Source organism: Syngnathoides biaculeatus, chromosome 14 (assembly GCF_019802595.1).
Source record: "Syngnathoides biaculeatus isolate LvHL_M chromosome 14, ASM1980259v1, whole genome shotgun sequence".
Taxonomy (NCBI): Eukaryota; Metazoa; Chordata; class Actinopteri; order Syngnathiformes; family Syngnathidae; genus Syngnathoides; species Syngnathoides biaculeatus.
This window is the reverse complement of record NC_084653.1, coordinates 13,397,033-13,420,415: the sequence shown is the minus strand read 5'-3', so window position 1 is coordinate 13,420,415 and position 23,383 is coordinate 13,397,033. Positions and strand designations below refer to the sequence as shown.

At 40.3% G+C, this 23,383-nt stretch overlaps 1 protein-coding gene across 6 annotated transcripts in view; it reads left to right on the top strand.

Moving 5' to 3' along the window:
* The window catches only part of tanc1b (tetratricopeptide repeat, ankyrin repeat and coiled-coil containing 1b), a 129,012-nt gene that overhangs the window by 18,222 nt on the left and 87,407 nt on the right, over positions 1 to 23,383 (top strand). For 5 of the 6 annotated variants that reach the window (XM_061841731.1, XM_061841729.1, XM_061841727.1 and 2 more), the window contains one exon: positions 1,122 to 1,216. In XM_061841731.1, coding sequence (XP_061697715.1) covers positions 1,156 to 1,216 — 61 coding nt within the window. In that variant the 5' untranslated portion in view covers positions 1,122 to 1,155. The remainder of the gene's footprint in view (positions 1 to 1,121; positions 1,217 to 23,383) is intronic. The other variant, XM_061841730.1, reaches the window with a different exon arrangement.

Here is a 23,383-nt window from a genome sequence, read left to right as displayed (position 1 = left end):
TTCTTTTAATGCAACAGGGAACATTAGGCTACGTTGCTCAAGAACCACATCATCACTGTTTAGGCTGATATTTGGTTAAGCATTTATTTACTGGTGTCCACTTCTGTGAGACTCTTACTCACGCTTAAGTAAACAAGCACATTCAGGCTGTACCTTGACTTCATGTTATATCACTTGCTTGCTTGTGAACAACTGATGAATGCAATCTCAAACAGCCAAGTTTAGTCACACAGTGTCAATTACACATGGAATTCAGGGCATTTGATTGTTTTCCTCCTCAGCAAGATAACACCACATGCTCCTTTTCTATATACGTGTTGGAGCATTCTTTCCATGCAGTCTTGCACTGGTGACCCGCAGAATTAGGAATGCTGTGGGAAAATTACCAGGCTGTTGCCAGTTAAACTGTATTGCATGGTGATATGCACTATTTTGGTTTAAAACGTCCCGTGATTGAATAACGTCTGATTTGTTTGTGTTTTAAATACATTTTTCCTACATTAAATCTAAATTAGAAAATAGTGGGAATTGAACTGTTGCTATTATAACACCTGCATTAACTGCTCAGACAAGTAAAACTCTGACATTTTTAATAAGTGTTAAAATAGTAAAAATAAAGTGTCTTATATCATAAAAATAAACAGACCGTGCCTTCAGAAATGAATGACACAAATTATGAGCTTTTTGATATTCAAGCTGTCATTCTGACCGTCATTTTGTCAATTTTTGATTTGGCCTCTGAGCAAAACATTTTGAAACGAGAGCCCTATTGTGGCAGTGAACTGAACTTAGTCGGCTTCACAACAAGCAGCAGTTCCGCACCACTACCATCGCTATGCTCTTCCACAAATAGGGCCGTTTACACTTCTTGGTTTCTATTACGCATTTCCTCTTTACCATCTTTGCTATCGATGTGTGGTAGCATCACCAAAAAACCCAAAGATGAAACATATCTTGAAGAGTTAATGATGCCTCGAGAGATAATGTTGAAAATGTCGCATGGTGTTATGCATGAAGGTGTTTCATGACTAAATTGTGTGTAATTTATCATAAAATTTAGAATTCCAAATTGTGCGATTTTAGTGCCATTCACCTTCATTTCTCTCTTCCTTTTCTTCAAGGTCTCCACAGAGAGGACTCCAGGAGTATTGAGCCATGTTCAAGGCAGTACTGAAAAAGAATAGAGATGGGGGCAAGGTGAGCAGGAAGGATTCAGGTATGTAGAAGATGAAGAATTAGAAGAGGGAAATATACTTATGAGACTTGTACACTAGCCTGCACACTTTAGCTGATCATACTGTCTCGTATAAGACTGCTGACTGTGATGAACAATATGTGTGTCATATGTAATGACAAAATTGTAACAATGAAATGTTCAACTATAAAGTGCCACCTCGACACAATAAGTTGACTCGAATTCAGATTTTGCTAGAGCTTTGGTAATTGCGAAAAACGGAAAGCCATTCCCAGATGGAGAGTTTTCCAAAAAAGTCATGCTTGATATTGATATTGCCAATGAACCTTTTCACAACTTTTAACAGAAAAAAAAGGGAATCAAATGAATAAAAGACATGCCTCTCTTGGCAAGTATTGTTGGCGAGCCAACATAAGTGGGGAGAAATGAAAAAAATTAAACCTGCAGACCAGTTGATTGTGAAAACTTGGAATGCGCTTAGGTTTCGCTGTACTGACAATGTTTGGTTCTACCTATGCATGTGAGAAGTCTTTATCACATTTAAAAAACATAATAAATACAAAAAAGCATAATGTTATTTAAAAGAATTCAGACTCATTGTACTGTAAAAGTGTTGGTCTTACGTAAAATGAGCAAATACACTTGTATTGAGTTTTAAAAATATTGTATGGCTCTTTTGGAATTACACTTTAAAATAATTGGCATTTATAGTTTTTCAGCCTAAAAGACCCCTGATCTAAAGTTTACAATGAGTTTAGTGAACCAATCAGAAAGTCGATACAAGCTCGCAAAAGTTGAGCAAAATCATTTATGAAATTAGAAAGATTTCTTTTTTGCCCCATTAGCTCTTTTGAACCACGCCGGGACTCTTAACTGTATTATGAATTGAAATATAAACAGCCTGTGACAGTTTAATCTCTTAATCAATTCAGGTTGGTTTATGTTGAACTATGAGGCGGAACAGCAGGGCTGTATTGCTGCTGAGAAGAAGCCATATAAAAGGCAGCCTTTATCGCTTATATTCTTTTATTAATATCCCAAAATGCTAAAATGTTTACTTTCAGTTCAGAGCGGGAGATTTTTACCGTTTTTAATTTTTCGACTGCGATTAAACAGCGTTGCCTTCTGTGTCATAGCAGATGTTTTCTTTCCTTGGATACATGACAACATGAGCTTAAATGAGTCACTGTGAGGGTTTACTCATAGCCTGCTTAGACAGTGTTCAATAGTGACCATTTCTGCTTGGACTGCATTTATGTGCCTAGGCTTGCATCAATCACCACCCCCTTGAATGACTTTTATTGCCTGGTTTCTCCTTGCTGTGTACTGAAGATACAGCAGGTCTTCCAGTTCTGCTGTCTCAGTTTTGTAGTGAGTTGTTGTACTCCTCAACCGCTTCACTGGGCTTGATTTATCCTTGGATGTTGTATCTCATTGTCGCATGCATCCACAGACTCGAAGAAGGAGAGGAGCAGTTTTACTGCTCCTTTTTCCCGGGCTCATTCTTCCAGTTTGAGACCATCAGTCATGCCCCGCCGACCCTGACTGCCTTGCTCATGCTGGGACAATAAAACGGGGCGACTCCTCTTGGTTGTTTAGGTCTCTCGAGACAGATAGGAGGTCACCTCAGTGACACTCTGTCCCTCTGGTATCCCTTCATGATTGGACCAATCACAATGCTAGCTTCTATTCTTAATCTTAGGGTGTTCATTTTTTTTAACAGGCACTCATGCAGGCCACTTCCTGTAAAAGCGATAAGACGGTTAAACTGTACAGTAATAGCATGCATTAAACGCACGTTATCTCGAGACTTCTTTTAAATATGCCTCTGAAATTACTTTGATTAGTTTTTGAAGCATAAACACCAGATCTCTACAGTAGGTAACGTTTCCTAATGTTTAGTCTGTTTTTAGAAGTGTTTTGTCTCTCCATTCTCTTGGAAAGGACTCAGAAGCCTGTGTACATGCTTGTTTGATACTTGGGTCAAAACCTCAAAAAAATATCCTAAGCACAGACATTGAACAGCATTTGTGACTGAATAACTTCTAAATTGTGTTTCTAAAAACAAAAAAAAATATTTTTGAAAGGATTTCCATTGCTGGCATGCCCATCATAGTTCACACAGTTCATAGTTCAGTTCACATATCATTTTCCCGAGTTGAACTGACGTAAACTGCTACAATTAGTTTGCAAGAAAATGGACTCACTCCGCCTCTTTGATATGAACAAGAGTTTGGATTATAGTGTTCACAGTTGGACCACAGATTATTTTTACCAAAACAATCCTGACAAGTGCTTAGATATATATATTTTTTTAATATTCCAGATTAGTGCACTTTCATTGGCCAAGTGTGGGCACAGGAACTAATAAACTGTGGTACACACCAACTGGTCCTTGACCAAGAGATGGTCTCTTCCAAAAGAACTCTGGTGTGGTTTTGTTATTATTTGTAGAAAGCTACTTTGATCTGAACTAGCAAATGATAAAAACATAGTTTTGTCCTCGAGAAAGCAAACTCCAGGTGTAGGAGCATCCAAGGTATATCCTGGTCCTTCTCGGAGCCTGCAATTATGTCAGTAAAACGTGTTGCTGATGTTTGCCCTGATTAAAAATGTCCTCTCAACTTGTAGACATTTTTTGTTTCCCAATAAGGTTCGAATGAAACACATCCTGAAGAAGACGAATAACAAGTCATACATCAGCATACGTGGCCCCTATTGACTGGAGACAACTTAAAAGCAGTCAAGGAAACTTAGTTCCCATTCCAGATACCAATGCAGTCATTAGCTTTCCTTTGGATCACCACATTGCCAATACCACAAAAACACAGCTAGCTAATTTGGTCTCTTTTCCTAGATTCCTCCTCTTCTCGATCTCCTCCCTCACTAAATTTCTCTTTAGATTCCCTTCTAAGTACTTTTTTATGGTGTGCCATGATGGAAGCGGGATGCTGGTTTGCCGGGGCCTGTTGCCTTTGATGGAAACGTGTATGAGGATAAATTCGTCTGCAAGAATACTGGGCCTGGAAATAGGCGTGTTTGAATTTTATAGCTGGAATCTCATTTAATAACCATTATAACTTAATGTTAAAATTTACATAAAAAACACATTTTCACAGTGTGATTTAACTGTACCAGAAAATGCAGGTACTACCGGGTCAAATACCTGGTTAGCCTGGGATCAGTGTTAAGATTAATCCCAGAATGGCGCTGTTGTTTTGGTGAGCACTGCTCTCCGCTCATTGGTCGAGTAGATTCGACATTGCTGTCTCATTGCAACATTTTAGGATACTCAGGACACAAATGGACAACAATGAATAAATTACAATAATTTACTCCACCTGAATCGGATCTTTGCATCTGTGACTCTTGTAAGAAATAGTTCCTATAACCAAATGTTTCTTGTTCTTGTTACTTTGTTGTTCTTTGTTCTGAATGTCGCATCAGGGCAGCAAAGAGTGTCGGAGTAAAATCTCTTGTGTGTTTTTACACACTTGGCCATTGAAATTGATTCTGATTCTGATGCCATGTCACCTTATCCTTTGAAATTAGCATTCCATGACTTTAAAAGGACAAAGACACTAGTTAAAGAGCGTGATCCAGGAACTAAAAATTAAATGCATTACAAAAATTAGCTGTCTCTGATAAGGACAAGGTCCTCAACTCTAATTAGGGTTTGGCAGGTGATGGAAAGTTTTACACATGAAATATTGCATTTTCACACATGAGTTGAGTATGTATTTCAAACATTTTTTATTACTATCTTGCATTTTAAAATAAATTGAATCGAGGTTGAGTATTTTTTTTTTTACTAGTTATCCATCACTTTGTTTAATTCATAACTCTCTGAGGGAAACCATAACTACAATGTGGCTCGCAGCAAAAATGACTTTGACACCCCTGATAAGACTTCCTCCGTTGATGGAAATGGGCCACCACTCTGTCCAAGATGGCTCTGTTGATTTGTTCTGTGGTTGTTGGTCTCGTTTGGTCTCTGTTACTGTGACCCACGGGCGTGACATTGAGATGGAAAATGACTTCTTTGTGCCTGTAAAGACAAATACCTATCTGACGTGTGTGGTTTCAGCAGGATGGGCCAATGGCCCAAAGCCAAAGCATCAATGGGCGTTCTTTGTCCTCTTTTCAGTGACCACCTCATTTCATGTTTTGCTGACACTCTGGCCCTTGGTCTCCTAAATTTGTCCATGCATGATTATTTTTGTGGGGACGCCTCAAGGCACGCGTGTATACATGTAGACCCACTACACGGGACGGGTTGAAGGAAGCCATTCATGTGGAAGTCACCCAAATCAACAGAGCAATGTGTGACAGAGTGGAAGCCAACTTACATCAATGCCTTCGGAAATGCATCGCTGAACACCACATGATGATTGGTGTTTTCCACATTTGTGTCAAATGCTATTTCAATTTGACCATATCGATATCAATAAAATTAGTTTGCAGCTACCATTTGTTTGCGAGTTTTTTAAAAACATCTGTCCTTCCTTCCCCACTTTGTATTAATATTACCACGAACATTGCATGAAAAAAAATCTCTGCATTAATTACGCCCCCACACTGAATACTTGGCTGCTGAGATGTCGCAAATGGACAATCAGTATTTAAAAAATAATAAACTAAGTAAAAATGTAAAATGGCTGATCACCTCTTCCTCAATACGGGAGATTTTGTGCATCGAGGCCAAGTCCTTTTCCCATGGCCAAGAGCCAAATGCCCAGAAGTAAATATTGGAGGCCCTCATTGAATTTCATTATTGTTGTTGTTTCATTTGTGATAATAAAATGCAGCTTGCTTTTTGTAGTTTCAAGTGGAAAACTGACTGGCCCAAACTGAGATAAGTTGAGTAAAGTAGAGCTGAGCCACTGTGCAGTGGAAAAGTGCCACATGCGGAAGCGTGAGTGAGGCTGAGGCCGTGGAAAACCCCTTTATATGTTGTTGATGATCCAGAAATTTTCCATCTTACCATTGTAAGACTTCAGATTTCACCAGAAATTTTGTTCATCGCCCCTTTTTGGGAGGAGATGGAAGCCACTTTGATATGTTCTACAGCACCACTTACAGGATTTGAGTGGAACAGTATTGAATGCACCATGGCTTTTCAAAGTACAGGAAGTATTTATCTGTCATTGATGTATGTCTTCAAAGCTATGCGTTTCTTCCTAGTTTTAATTGTTTTTAGACTGCACTACAATGTCATTGAATCCTAGTTCTTGGTGATCTGAAAATACTGTCCCGAGAATTTGGAAAATAGGAAAGCGCTTTGCCAAGATCATCAGAAATGTAGATTGGGACCCTACAGACATCGCTGACAAACTTTCACTTCTTCTTTTCGGCTTGTCCCGTTAGGGGTCTCCACAGCGTGTCATCTTTTTCCATCTTAGCCTATCTCCTGCATCGTCCCCTCTAACCCCAACTGCACTCATGTCTTCCCTCACCACATTCATAAACCTTCTCTTTGGTCTTCCTCTCGCTCTTTTGCATGGCAGCTCCATCCTCAGCACCCTTCCACCAATATACTCACTCTCTTGTCTCTGAACATGTCCAAACCATCGAAGTCTGCTCTCTCGAATCTTGTCTCCAAAACATCCAGCTTTGGCTGTCCCTCTAATGAGCTCATTTCTAATCCTATCCAACCTGGTCACTCCGAGCGAGAACCTCAACATCTTCATTTCTGCTACCTCCAGTTCTGCTTCCTGTTGTCTCTCCAGTGCCACCGTCTGTAATCCATACATCATGGCCGGCCTCACCACTGTTTTATAAACTTTACCCTTCATCCTAGCGGAGACTCTTCTGTCACATAGAACACCAGACACCTTCCACCAGCCGTTCCAACCTGCTTGGACCCGTTTCTTCACTTCCTTACCACACTCACCATTGCTCTGGATTGTTGACCCTAAATATTTGAAGTCCTCCACCCTCGCTATCTCTTCTCCCTGTAGCCTCACACTTCCCCCTCCACCTTTCTCATTCACGCACATATATTTTGTTTTATTTCGGCTAATCTTCATTCCTCTCCTTTCCAGTGCATGTCTCCATCTTTCTAATTGTTCCTCTGCATGCTCCCTGCTTTCACTGCATATCACAATATCATCTGCGAACATCATGGTCCAAGGGGATTTCAGTCTAACATAATCTGTCAGCCTATCCATTACCACTGCAAACAGGAAGGGGCTCAGAGCTGATCCCTGATGCAGTCCCACCTCCACCTTAAATTCTTCTGTCACATCTAAGGCACACTTCACCATTGTTCTGCTGCCATCATACATGTCCTGTACTATTTTAACATACTTCTCTGCCACACCAGACCTACGCATGCAGTACCACAGTTCCTCTCTTGGTACTCTGTCATAGGCTTTCTCTAGATCCACAAAGACACAATGTAGCTCCTTCTGACCTTCTCTGTACTTTTCCACTAGTATCCTCAAGGCGAAGAATGCATATGTGGTACTCTTTCTAGGCATGAAACCATACTGTTGCTCGCCGATACTAACTTCTGTCCTGACTCTAGCCTCCACTACTCTTTCCCATAACTTAATTGTGTGGCTCATCAACTTTATTCCTCTATAATTCCCACAGCTCTGAACATCGTCTTTGTTCTTAAAAATGGGAACTAGAACACTTTCCCTCCATTCTTCAGACATCTTTTCACTCACTGGTATTCTGTTGAATAAGTTGGTCAAAAGCCATCGGCCAACAGCCATCTCTCCAAATTGCTTCCATACATCCACCGGTATGTCATCAGGACCAACTGCCTTTCCATTTTTCATCCTTTGTAGAGCCTGTCTGACTTCCCCCTTACTAATCATTGCCACTTCCTGGTCCTTCACACTTGCCTCTTCAACTCTTCCTTCTCTCTCATTTTCTTCATTCATCAACTTCTCAAAGTATTCTTTCCATCTATTTAGCACACTACTGGCACCAATCAACACATTTCCATCTCTATCCTTAATCACCCTTACCAGCTGCACATCCTTCCCATCTCTATCCCTCTGTCTGGCCAACCTGTAGAGATTCTTTTCTCCTTCTCTCGTGTCCAACCTGGTGTACATGTCTTCATATGCCTCTTGTTTAGCCTTTGCCACCTCTACCTTTTCCCTCCGTCGCATCTCGATGTACTCCTTTCGCTTCTCCTGAGTCCTCTCGGTGTCCCACTTCTTCTTCAGTAATCTCTTTCCTTGTATGACTCCCTGTATTTTGGGGTTCTACCACCAAGTCTCCTTCTCCCCTTTCCTACCAGAAGACACACCAAGTACTCTACTGCCTGTCTCTCTGATTACCTTGGCTATCGTAGTCCAGTCTTCCAGGAGCTTCTGCTGTCCATCGAGAGCCTGTCTCACCTCTTTCCGAAAGGCCGCGCAACATTCTTCCTTTCTCAGCTTCCACCACATGGTTCTCTGCTCTACCTTTGTCTTCTTAATCTTCCTACCCACCACCAGAGTCATCCAACACACCACCAACCTATGGTGTCGAGCTACACTCTCCCCACCACTACTTTACAGTCAGTAATCTCCTTCAGATTGCATCGTCTGCACAAAATAAAATCCACCTGCGTGCTTATAGCTCCCCTCTTGTAGGTCACTATATGTTCCTCCCTCTTCTAGAAATACGTGTTCTCTACAGCCATCTCCATCCTTTTTGCAAAGTCCACCACCATCTGTCCCTCAAAGTTCCTTTCCTTTATGCCGTACTTTCCCATCACTTCTTCATCGCCCCTGTTTCCTTTACCAATATGTCCATTACAATCTGCACAATTCACAACTCTCTCACTGTCTGGGATGGTCAGAACTACTTCATCTAGTTCCTTCCAGAATTTCTCTTCAACTCTAGGTCACCTGTGGGGCATAGCCACTAACCACATTATACATTACACCCTCAATTTCAAATTTTAGTCTCATCACTCGATCTGATACTCTTTTCACCTCCAAGATATTCTTAGCCAGCTCTTCCTTTAAAACAACCCCTACACCATTTCTCTTCCCATCTACTCCATGGTAGAATAATTTAAACCCTGCTCCTAAACTTCTAGCCTTACTACCTTTCCACCTGCTCTCTTGGATGCACAGTATATCAACCTTTCTCCTAATCATCATGTCAACCAACTCCTGAGCTTTTCCTGTCACAGTTCCAAAATTCAAAGTCCCAACACTCAGTTGTAGGCTCTGTGCATTCCTCTTTTTCTTTTGACGACGGATCCGGGTTCCTCCTCTTCTTTGGGCGTTGTTAACCCGGCCACGACCGATCCGGTATGGGATTATTTAGATGAACGCTCATATTTGTTTGGCACAGTTTTTACGCCGGACGCACTTCCTGACGCAACCCTCTGCATTTATCCGGGCTTGGGACCGGCCTACAGATTGCACTGGTTTGTGCCTCCATAGGGCTGCATTCGATGACAAACTTTCACTGTCGTGGCAAATTGAGTTGTGGGTCCTCTATTACCCATCCTTACTTTGTGTCACCTGACTTATCCTTATATAGTGTGACATCATCAATGATTGCCGATGTGACGTCTATGATGCCTCACAACTATGACGTGTGTGTTGTATGTATGTGTATGAAGTGTTCCCTCATTCACCTTAGGCGGCCTCGCTATTACACAGATTGTTTTTGTGGGTGTGTCATTTTTTCACACTGTAGCAGGCTATTTTCTACAGCATATGAATGTGCATTGTGGTGCTTGTGGTTCCGTGGCTGCCTCCGAACTCCGTTGTCGGATGAGCTCACCCAAGCTTAGTGCAGTTCACTGAAGTTCATTGGCCATGGTTGTCAAGCGATCAAGTGTTAGTGCATCCTCCTCCTCTTTCTCAACACTTGTGTATGCTTCTTCCTCTTCAGCACAAAAGTGCCACACTGGTAGCATTGAACAGTTATGTAAATTAGGCAATTTGAACCGCATTCTATACTGTACAGGACACTTGGCATGCACTGAGCTCGGGTGTGCTCGTCCGACAGCAGGGTACAGGGGCCGTCACGATCACCTGCTCTAGGTACTGGAGTCAGCCAGTTGGCCACGCGGTATTCCACTGCACCTGCACAAAGCGTTGCGATTTCAGTTGTTGAACCTAATCGAAGGGGGCATGTCTGTTTATAAAAACATATAATGAATGGGAAAAAACAAAAAACTCAACTTCTACTACGAGGATTTCACGTAACGCATGTATTATTTGGAAACTTACCCTCACGTTAGATGAAGTAACACTGTATATATATTTTTTGTTGTCATAGTAAGACATGTCCTATGAGGTTCTACTATTGTTCCTAGACATTAACACACTTGTGACTTCCTGACTCATGCCCTCTCGCTCCCTCTCGTTCTCTTTTTCTGACTGGAGAGCATGCTGTTCCTGGGAAATCAACCTGTAGTAAACCCTGTAATCCCATGGTTCCTGGAGTTGTCCCATGGTCCTGCATGCCCACAAACTCTTTACCCAATGTCTGGGCCATGCACAACAGAGTGGTAATGCATTAAAGTGACCTCCTCTTTGAGCTTTGCATTCAAGGACTTAATTGCTTCAGACATCAACAGTTCTCTCTGTTGTGTGGATCAGTGTTTATCCCACATTGGCATGCATCCTTTTGAGACCATAGAGTTTTAGGTTTTATACCTCGTACACATACAGCAGTTGTCATGAGGCCTCTCAGTTCATTTTGTAGGCTGGAGACAGAAGCTACAGATGCACCTGTGTGAGGGGTCGCAGTTATTAGGAAGGAGAAGTTTTGGCCTTTCTCCCTACTGCAGTTTCAGAGTACCATCAGTGTAATTTTAACTGCTTTGCACACTTACAGTGACATAATCACATTAGTCAACAACTGTAATGGACAATTTAAATGCCACTTTGATGACAGGTATTTGGGCACGAGAAATCTTTCTTCTCTGTAATTTTTCTGTTCTCACATGCAGCACAAATTGCAGATGGGGCCGGCTTGCTTTCATCATCCCATGGTCTTCGACGGCAGGGGGTGACTTTTGTGTTTAAGCAAGAAATGCTTTAATGAGGGCCAACTGAGGATAAGCAGAGCGAGACAAGAATGTGAAATTAGTTCGCTGCTTTTACTGACTTTTTATGTCTTGTAATGTCATTTTTAATGGGCCAGTGGCTGATTTGGAACAACCTCATCTGGAGTTCCGAAAAAAGGTGAAAGATGAAGGGAATATGTATAATGTGTGTATGCCAACACAAATCCCTTGAATGTATGTGTGTGTGAGACCAAGTAAGAAGGGCCATTAAGCACAGCAATGTGTTGCTTCAGCTGTGACTGGTCCTTGTGCTGTCTCAACAGTTCTGTGAGTTTCTCAGGTGTTTTGACATGCAACAGTGACTTGTTGCAAAAGTTTGACTCCACTAATTTGGTTACCAAGCAGGACTTTAATTTGGATAAGGTTTAGTTTGTAGGGCATTGACACAGTTCTGAATAAATTAGAAATACCACAATGTCCTACACGGTGGTAATAAACTACTGACTCAAGACTTTAAAACCAATGTATCACAGATAGGCATAATAATTGAGGGTTATTGATTGCTAATTAGTGGTATTTTGACACAGTAGATTAGCTGTCAAAAGTAGACCAACATGAAGTCTACTATGGGAAGTTGGCACGCATCCACTCAGACCTCTGCTATGGCATGAACTGCCTTGGGAGCTTTCATCTACTTAATACAATTGCCATATAAAGAGGACTGTAGAAAATTCAGGGATTCTCCAACATCACAGAGAAGGGTTGTGAACAACCCTGCAAAATTTGAATGATTAAAAAAAAAAGTAGAGTTCAAAATAAAAAATGTTTAATGCTTACACCTAACTGCACGATTAAGCTATGAAAATATGTATTTCTATCTATCTGTTTAGAGCAGGGGTCTCAAATTCAATGTACCTTGGGGCTGTTGGAAGCAGACTCTGTCCGAGACTGAGCTGCAGCCTCGGCACACATGCACATGCGGGGTTTAAATTAGGTATGTACAAAAAAATCCACTCCTCACTCGTCTTTTTAATTTTTTTACACAAAATAAGATAAAGACGCTGGCGTAAACAAGTTGTGTGCAAAATTACTAATAAAAGTCCCCTTGCAAACACTGGTGTAACTTTTACTCATTGAAAAATGTTTCTCTGCTTTCATCAAGCCTGGTCGATGTCATGCCCCTGAGAGCCATAAACCCCACTGTGATTTGTAGGTTCTTCAGCTCCACACATTACACTTTTAAAGTGCCATTCATATAAAACTCAAGGGCCGGACTAACATTAAACCTTTAAATCAAGGTGGGGGGCACAAAATATTTTCTCGCTGGTCTTTTGCAGGCCACCAGTTTGAGACCCCTAGTTTAGAGCTTCCGGGGACTAGATTATATCCTACTGGGTTATCATAAGGCTTTCTCACGCTGTGACAACGAGGTGCTCTAAAGTGGCCACACCAGCCTGACGCCCCAGTCTATACACTCGTTGTCAAGTTGGACTTTTTTTCCCCCACCCTCCTTCCACTTCTACCGTTTTCCGCATAACGTGCACACTCACGGCCAACAATAAAGCGCTCTAAAGCAGGTGCACCAGCTGACTATACAAAGGGAAGATGTAATTTCGGGGCGTACACATAGCTAGCTAGAGAGGCCCTGTAGCTCAGTGGTTAAAGCACTGGTTTGGTAAACCAGGGGTTGTAGGTTCGTATCCCACTGGGGCCTCCACTCCCTTAGAAGGGGTGCGTCAGGAATCGCATCTGGCGTTAAAAATTGTGCCAAACATATATATGCGTTGATCTGAGATGACATGCTGTGGTGACCCTGAAAGGGACAAGCCGAAAGAAACACACACTCACACACACACTTAGCTAGCTAACTAAAAATGATTTATTCATCCTATAATCTCCCTACAATTGGACACAGAATCTGTCAAATGCCTTTATTTCACTTGCTAATGAGTTAATGGGTATGTTATGTTTATAAAATAAAAATAAGCGATTTACCATTCATCCATAAGGCTTTTTGAGCAGTTTCAGTCCTCACTGCTGCTTGTGCAGAGTTCCAAATATAGCCCAAGCTCTGGGTAGGTTCCGCAAATGCTACATCGCTTGTATAGACTTGGTATGACTGAAAAAAGAAACATAGCTCCAAACAAAGCCTGCTTCCAGTGTCGGACTGCCCTCGTGGGCATGATCCTTCTCCACGAACAGCTGGGTGGTAGCCTCTCCTCAAGCCATACCTACCACAGCCATTTTGAGACACACTCCCTTCTTGTCCTGTGGTTTCTGAAAGGAATCTTGAAAAACTCCCTCAAAATGATCTTCTCGGCAGCTGAAAGTTTCTTTTATTTGGAAACTAGTGTTGTCCTCTAGGTAGGGAAAGGTGTTGTGTTTTCCTTATGTAATTGTTTGATGAGACATGATATAGTCCCATCAGAAGAGGAAGAATTAATTGTCCTTATTCATTTTCGTTATTCGCCTTCCCCCTGAGGCAGCTATAATATAACATGAACTCTTCAAAGTGATGACAGATAAGATAGGGGATGGGATCCAGCCAACCATAACAAAGCAAATGTATTCATATACTGCATTTCATACACAAGGTAACTCAATCTGATTTATACCATTAAAATTATTTGAAAACAAAGAACTAAGATGTTTAAAACTAGAGAAAAATAATAAAAATGACAAAAAAAAAACATTCCCACTTGGGGCTGGTGTCATCTCTGTTGTCAACTTATTCCATTTGTGTGCAGCATAATAGCTAAATGCTGCTTCACCATGTTTACCTTGGACTCTGCACTCCACTATTTGACCTGAGTCTGTCGATCTCAGAGCTCTACTGGGTTTGTATTCCGTAAGCATTTTTTTTTTCATGTATTCAGGACCTACACTATTTGTAGGCCAGTTGCAGGACTTTAAAATGTATTCTAAAGCTGACTGGAAACAAGTGTAAGAACATTAGAATTGTAGTTATATGATCTGACCTCTTTGTTCCGGACAGAACCAGAGCTGCAGCATTCTGAATGAACTGCAGCTGTTTAATGCTTTTTTTGAGAAGTCCAGTCAGAAGACCAGTAGTCACGTCTATTTCAGATAAAACCATGGATGAACTTTTCCTGGTCTGCTTGACACATACTTCACTCTAAATCTGTTCTTCAGATGGTAAAGGCAATTTTTGTGATTCATTTGATATCACTGTTGAAAGTCTGGCTGGAATCCATCACAATACCAAGGTTTTGGACTTGATCTTTGGTTTTTAAAGATAGTGAGTCTAGGTATTTATGAACAGCAATTGTCTTTTCTTTATTGCCGAAAACAATTGTCTGTTTTGTTGTGGATTAGTTGAAGAAAATTTTGGCTCATCCAGTTATCTGGTTTAGACAGTGGCACAATGCCTCAGTTGAACTATAGTCATCTGGAGACACTGCTAAATATAACTGTCATTTGCATAGCTGTGATAGTCAAAATTAAAATTTTGAAAAAAAAATGACCCCAGGGTAGCACATGCAGGCTGAACAGGAGGAGTCCAAGAAATGACCCTAGAGGGATCCCAAAGGTTGAGATTGAGCACTTCCAATGGTTACAAAGTAGCTCCTTTCCTCCAAATAGGACCTAAACCATTCAGGACCATTCCATTTAGTTCTACCAATGTTTCCAACCTATTCAGCAGTATATTATTATCTACCATATCAAAACCTGGACTGAGATCCAACAAGACCAAAACTGACACCTTTCCTGAGTCACTATTCAACCTTATATCATTTAGCTCTTTGATAAGAGAAGATTCTGTGCTGTGATATGTTCGGAAACCTGATTAAAACTTGTCAAAAAGTCAAATTAAATTCAGGTAATTGCTGAATTGATTAAAAATGACTTTCTCGGCAATCTTGGCTATGAAAGGGAGATTTGAGATGGATCTCTAGGTTACTAAGATGGAATCGTCCAATGCTCTGCGTTTTAGAAGAGGTTTACTTTAAGAGCTATTGGAAACTCACCAGACTCAAGTTAGCAATTGATTATTTGCTTCATATCAGATAGCATTGACTTCACAATAGTTTTGAAAAGGCAGATGGTATTGAGTTGAGACAGTTTTATGGTTTCAATTGCTGGACCGTTTTCTCTACAGTTTTTTGGTCAACTGTACCAAATTCTGACAAGGTAATAGTCTGGGTGACTTCAGATGTAGAATCATTTTATCATTTTGAGTGACATTTGACCTGATTTATTGTATTTCTTCACAAAAGAAAAAAAAACGGGCAAACTGCATTGGGGGGGTTGTGAGCTTGTCAACCACAGTAGAGTGCGAGAATTGTTGAGGTTCCTACTGATGATTTCAGAAAAGTGTTGCTGTCTAGCCCTGACTAACTCTTGATTAAAATTCCAAAGACACTGTCTGTAGAGGGGATTTTTTTCAATTTGGAGTTAAGTTTTTCTCTGACATTCTGGTTTCCTACACTTTGATTTAAAGCTCTTGACCATTAATGTGTTCCTCCACGGTGTTCTTGGTCGCCTCAGGATGGTCTTAGTTTGTGCAAGAGCGACAACATTCATGGCATTTGAGATTTTCGAGGTGAAATTGTCCAAAAGTTCATCAACTGTCTCAGCATTCAGTCTGTGGGATAGCCACAGTCTCCGTAAACTTGTGGCAATACTCTCATTTGTTTACCTTTTCCTATTGGTAATAGTTTTTTGGAATCACATGAGAGAAAGTGATATCACACAATGTGAGGTGAGAAGTCATGAAGGTCCAGACTAATCATTTTTGCAGCAAGACGATTGTCCAACCCGTATTGCTCGTAAATACCCCAACATGGAGTTTTATTGACTTAAGTGTTAAATTCCTTTCTACCTTTTTTTTTCCTGAAATGTGGTCTTGGACTCATGTTTGCTATTTTTGTTCTTGGTAATGTTTCTCTAGATTTTCATCTCCAGTTTAATATGGCAGAGAAATGAATGCGAGGGATTCTACAAAGGGGACCATTGAGTCCACAGCGGACTACATGTCTAGCAAAGTCCTGCACAGCCAGGAGGCAATGATTTAGCAGGGCGTAGCTCAAACCACATCTTTTGGTTATGCACACATACATAAACACACATACATGAACACGCCAACAAACCTCAGGTGTATCCACATGAGACACGCCCTGTCTCTCTTTTTGAAAAGCAAAATAAGGGCTCTCGGGGAAGGCAGTGATCCTCGCAGACCAGTCTCCCTGTTTTCTGTTTGCGTTGACACTCTTGCAACAAACATTTAGGCCTTTTTTAATGTCACGTCTTAAAATGTGAAAATTAGCTGTTTTGTACATTTATTTTAAAGCAGCTCAGCATACTGTATTTAAACTGGAACTTTTTAAGGTCAATCATAATCCATTCCGGGATACCGGTTGACCTGTGTTTTGTTTGTTTAAAAAAAAAAAGAGGGAATTTTTTTAAAAATAATTGACAGGACTGGCAATATAAATAACAGCCCGTTTGCTACCAGTCATCAATTCCTTAGCCATTGCGATATGTCCAATAAGCGCTTAGGTGGTACAAAATACTAGAACTTGTCTGGGACTCTGTTGCAATGGAGAGTAATCAACTATGAAAAAACGTGCCGGTCACTAACAGAAATGAGCAGTTCAATTAATAAGGTTCGAAAGATAAAATGATATAGTTACACAGTAAGCAGGAACCAGCAATGCAGGAGTATGTACCTCAGGCAAGAGGAGTATACGGTCAAAATTAATGTATTATACATTTATAATATCAGCAATATCATTTGTTTGTTTTCACAGTATAATTCTAGATTTTATATTTGAGTTTGGTCTACAATGGTGGTTTCCAACTAAGGGAATCTACATAGCTAAAAATGCATTTGTGGTAAATGGATGCGTCAGAGAGTTTCATTTGAAATATTTCCAGTTGATAGTTTAATGCACTCCCTTGTGTTCAGATCTGGCATACCTCCTGTTGCCCCATGGTTTCTGGCAGGGAAGAATTTGGGGAAAAGCCTTCATGATTTAAACAGGCTTACTATGTACCAGCTACTCTTCCAATAGCCAAATTTGGCTCTTAACACACTCTGTCTTTGGTTCTCTTTGACCCCGTGACCTGGTGGGAATGTAGCAAAGGACAAGAAGCCCAAACAAATACAAGGGTCTCATTTGAAGCAAGGGGTTATGTCATCTACGACACAGTGCGACTCAGAATCCCCACTCATAATAATACCCCGTTGACACCCATCCGTGGTCATGATGAAAGTTTTCTTACATCAAAGAGAAGTCACGACTTTTATCAGTATCTTGGCGTTTTAAGGTGTACTAAAAAGGGGATACTGACCATCATGGCAGTTCATTGACTTGAGGGATCACCAGGCCACAAGCTTTTCTAGTTACACCATGAACTGCTTTGGCAGACACATTCCTTCTGTTTGATCTTCGGGTAATTTCTTTCTTACATCAAGATTGTCTCTCTAAGAATTGAAGAATTGAATGTTTATGAACATGGCTACGATGTGGCAATACAGCCATGCATATCCTTTTGTTGGTTAAGATTTCTGGCCGTTTTGTAATTCATTTTTCAAAGATAGACACCAATGTTTGAGAGTGTCTGTGGAGACCTCTGTTCAGGTTTAGTACAAGGAGGGGTTTTCCCCTCTTTCTATCCTACTTTCTACATATCTGAGCATAGAGCCTTTTTTGTAAGCGTGTCTGCAGATGAATGTCTTGCTATGCATGGCTCAGGAGGATTTGAGACAGGTTGAACTCATGACCCCAGTTGCTTTTGTGCCGAGCCTCAAAGGGAGAGAGGTTAGTGTCTATTACAAAGAGGAATTTGGATCAAGTCCTCTCACTCTAAATTTTTAAATCTACTTAATTTAGTAGTTAATTGTTTTATTTCAGTGTGTCAAGAATTTTGGGTAAGGTTTGTCTACTGCCAGCTTTAAGAGTCATCTAAACTTTAAGGTAGCCACACATAACTGTGCTATTGCTTTGATTAAATTCAAATTATCTTGTTTGGTGATCAAGCAAGTTACAACTGACACTAAATGACACAAATTCCCCATGAGCTCTGTTTCTGAAGGGTGCTAGGCTGCAGTATTCACTGATTCACTGTGATCTGTTTGTCTTTATGGGATTTGTTTCTTGGGGAGGACAGCTTTATAGATATGTCCATTCAAGGTTCCTGAAGCAGCTATTGCCTAGCAGTAAGTGGCTTTCTTATGACCTCACCTGGCTTGAAGAAGGAGCTTTGCCTCATGAATTGTGGTAATGGAAATGAAAAGGTGCTTTAACACTGCATCACAATGGCAACATGAACCTTCAGAATCAGAATTACAAGTGCCTCTGTTGATTCCAAACTAAGGCATTTGAACAGTTTTTTCCCTCTGGCAATTAGTCATTAAATTCTTGATCAGGAAATGTACAATTTTTTTTGTCTTGTGCCATTGTTGGGACACTCATTCTCATCCTGCTGGTCCAATCAATATTAGTATTAGTAATATATTTTGTAGACTATCACACGATTTGTCACTTTAACCTACTCCCTTTACACAACTGTCATTGCTGTCATTGCACTGGTCTGTAACAGGAACCTCGAACAGATAAAGTTACTTTTTACACAATGTGGAACTTATGCCGTACCTGTTCTAAATGAAGATTTTACATCTTGCACGACTCTTATAAGGAATAGTTCTTGTAAATAGAAATGTCTCTTGCTCTTTGTCCTTGTTGTTTTGTTGTTCTTTGTTCTGTATGTTGCACCAGAGAAGCACCCCGACTGCCGGAGAAAAAATTCCTTGTGTGTTTTTACACATTTGGCCCATAAAGGTGATTCTGATTCTGACAACATGAGTTAATTAGTTGTACGTCTGGATTTCATGAGAGAGAAACCATTGACTGGCACAAGTCTGACTTGGAAAAAAAAACAGTCATGGCAGAACACAGTGTTTTTGCAACTTTAAGTTCTATGCTAGCAACATTTAAATAGACTGTATAGGCATAATGTTTGGCAGAGTCACATTACCCCTCAGTCTTAATTAACAAATGTGGATGAAGGTTGTTCCAAATATGTTTTTGAATAAACATTTTAGAAAATGCAAAGAAACAAAATGTTCTTATTTTAACCAATTCATTTTCACCTAAACACACGCTGACCCAGGCATGTCTGACAATCTTAACAAGCTTGGAATGACTCATTGACAGATTTCAGGACCTTCTGATGATGGTGATACCAATCATGTTGGTTTCTTGGTGTGTGTAACCATATAGCATGTTCTTTTTGGAGTTGAGCAAACTCTTGGGCCTCCTGCATCCAATCATTCTTGGTGTTGGACTAAACCACGTGCCAGACAAAGCATACTTCCAGAAATAGATTGGACCTCACACAGAATAATGTGGACATGACATAATTGTTGGGTTATAATATATTGCATCACTATTGTCAAAGTGTGTATCCTCCCCCTTTTTGTGTAGTATCCATCCATCCATCCAACCATTTTCTATAGCACTTATCCTGATTAGGGTTGCTGGTGAGCTAAAGTCTATCTTAGGAAAGGATCTATTATTTATTTATTATTATTTATTGCAGTATATCTTTTAGTGCACAACTTTTCATACTGTGCAAAACATTTGGTCAAAAGCTAGACCGTCAAAATATGAGGCATTCAATATAGTAACAGGTTTTCACCACACCTTCTTGGACTACATTGGCTTATTTAACAGCTATAGTACACTGAATATGCAAGCGCGACAAAGTTTGTGTGACTGCTATATAAGCCAGTAAAGGGCCAAAAAGTGTGTTTAAACTCTTATCAGATGGATATGCTTTTCTTTTGCTCGTTTTATAATATTTTGCCCCAGTATACTGTATGGAGTGTTGCCAAGCAGACCGAAGGATTTGTTAATGCCTTTAGTTGAGGCCTTTTTGCACAAAATGACCAATGTTCCTAGTTATAATAATAATAAAAATAATATTTTTTTTGTCGTGCTCTTTTAAAAGGTTTTCCAAAATACTTTACAGGTTAATAATTAAGAACAGTGGATAAAGATGACAAGAAACACTTTGCTAAGGCAATGAGTCCCTTCACTTTCCCCACTGTGTATGCCATCGAGTCTTCAAAGGGAATTTGCTTATGATTTTATGTGTCTGGAACATATTAATTGGCTTCACATTATTTCCTCTGATAAATATTGCTATAGATTAGGTAGAACTAAGCTTTACTCTGACTTTCTGGAATGGAATAATAACAAAAACCCAATCTCATACTGTAAATATAGCAGCTGCATTCTCAGCTTCCATAATTAAAAATGAGAACATTTGGATCAGTTCTCATATTAGTATTGGTCATTCAACTGGATTGCTATGGCATCATCCAACTTCTGTCCCTTTAAAGTACAAGGCCCATGGCCATTTAGAGTGGTATTTTATGAGAAAGATATGTGAAATGTTACAGTGGAACCCTCCTCCCCCTTCTCCTCATCTATGCCTTCTCCTCGAGACCTCTCCCAACACACCACCTCCTCATCCTCCCCTGGGGCCAGGAGGGAAGGCATTCCTGAGCACAGGCCACTTCAGAGCTGTGGAAGAGAGCCACTCAATGTTGTTGTTTTGATCTGAAGCAGTCTACTGTCATCTGTGTCATTCCTATAGAACATTAGCTTAGGAGCAATATTGGTCCTTAAAAAAGAGAGAAAAACCACTGCCATATATCTAAGACGAGCATTTTAAAACCCAAGACAGTTCCCGTTTCTAACAAGCTAAAGCTAAAAACACTGTTGTGTTCTCCTATTTCTGGGACCACCATCATAAATTAATTGTTTTTTGAAAGGTACTGGATAGTTCAGTAGCATTTAATTCATAGCTGATGAAAGTGACATGCCATGATATAAATTGTAGAAAAGTGTATATAGATTTATGACACAAACACACACATAGTGTAAAATAAAAAAAACACCATTGACAATGTGGACAAAAATTAAAGGTTCTTTCTGAAACGTATTCAAATCACCTTAAAGCCCCAGTGACATGCCTATAAACATTCTAAAATAGATATTGTATTGAAAAATACATATAACATTATTCACTTCAACGTCTATACGAAGAAATAAATATGAGCGAAGAGTATGTTATCCATGGCCAAAGTTGCGGAAGTCTCACTCAACATTGAAGTGGTAGCCATATTGCCTGCTATGTCATCAGTAGACGTCACACTGGGACATTCGCCATTGAAAACACGTACTAGCACCTGCTATGGGAGAGGAACAACAGAGATTTTTGGATTTTTCCGACGCCCCTTCTGACACGGAAGCTCTTTTCGAAGAAGTGAACATCTCACAATCGTATGAAGTGACTGGGGTAGTATTACCCTATTGTTTCAAGCCATATTTAGATGATATGCGGATCACTTTCAACAACAGACTCACTGACAGTATGATAGTATGTAGCGTACTCAGCCGTGAGTGACAACAACACCATGGCCCGGGTGCGACAAGCCACCGCAGCCTGACCGCAACGAGCCAATTGGCGGCGTTGTTCATCCGTTGCCGACGATGGCGCACTCAGCTGGGAGCGACAACAACGCCGTAAAGTGGCCCGGCCTGGCGCCAAGATGAGCCACCTCTCCTGTTTCAGGTCAGTCAGTATCACCAAAATTACTTTATTTTGTTAAATGCAACACAAATGAGAGAGAGAATTTGTTTTTCTGTACTATTATTTTCTTGGAGGTCAAAAATTCACATACATTTCCTTAGTTTTGAGTGGCATTTCCTTTGAAGTGCATGACATGCATCAAACGTTTTGGGTAATGATATATAAGCTTCTGACTGTACATTGATGGGATCCTGTCCCATTGATGCTGACAAAACTGGTGTAACGAAGTCAAGTTTGTTGGTTGCCTTGCTTGCACGCGCTTTACCAATCTACCCAAAAATTGTCAATGGTATTCAGATCTGGGCTTTGCGATGGCCACTCTCCGACATTGACGTTGTTATCCTGAAGCCACTTTTTAACTGTTTTGGCAGTATGTTTATGGTCATTGTCCATTTGCAAGACCCATTTGTGCCCAGGTTTTTGCTTCCTGGTTGATGCATCAAGATGGTTTCCTAGTATCTCCATGCAATGTTCTTTCTTCATGTTGTTGTCAATTTTATGAAGCACACCAGTTACAACTGCTCCACGATTCTTTCTCTGATTTCCTGGCAGATTTATTTTGATTTCAAATGCCATTAAGTCAAAATAAGAAGCAGAGTGTTTCAGGTGTGGCCTTAAATACATCCCCAGGTGTTCCTCATGTTTTGACATGCTACTTTTTGTGTACGCAAAGAAAATAAGATTCTCTAAGAAATTCTCTCTCATTATTATGGCATTTAACAAAATTAAATCGTTTTGGTGATCCTGAATTATCCAAAACAGGAGAGGTTTAATCTGATTTGACTTCAGACATTGAGACAAAAAATGCAACGTGTGTTTTAAAACAGTGGTTGTAAACATTCTTTGCTTCAAGTGTAAACCCTTTGATGTTTACTGAACTGAGCTCATATGTCATATGTGATATGATGTGTGCATGAAATTTGTAGACATATTCCTCCTGAAATTTTAATCACATATCAGAATTGTATGAACTCTGTGGAATATGACTTTTAATCCTAACAAAATAAGCATAAGAAAATGGCACCAGAAAGCCTCTTCACCTCTGTAATGTGTACAAACAGTGGTTTTGCAAGCAGTGTGTGTTCCTCTCATCATGTACTTTTTGGCATACATCATGCCATCACAGAAGTGCAATTTACTTTTGCCAAGGGCATTAACACAACCCCAAACCAAGATAGAATCCAGATTCTGGACTTGCTGGTTGGTTCTTTTGTGTCTTTGGTCAGTGTCCATTTCCCCCTTAAAAAAGACCTTTGACCACAGCAAATGTTTCCACTGTGTGATGGTCCATTATTGCCTCCGGACACAGTTTACTCAAGGCCTTAAGCAATGTTTTTGCTGGCATATGTTGATGTAGATAAATACTGTGGTGGTTGACAGCAGTTTAAAAGTAACCCAAAACCCTTGTGGTTCTATCAGTTTAAGATGAATGTTGGGTCTTAATGCAGAGTTGTGTCAGGGATCAGAGATTGCAGATGTTCCTCTCAGTCTTGTGGCTGTCACGCATTTATTTGAAGAACACCACTCTTGACTATGTAGTATGGTGGCAATGTAAAGATCCTTGGCCTGTCGTTACTCTGAAA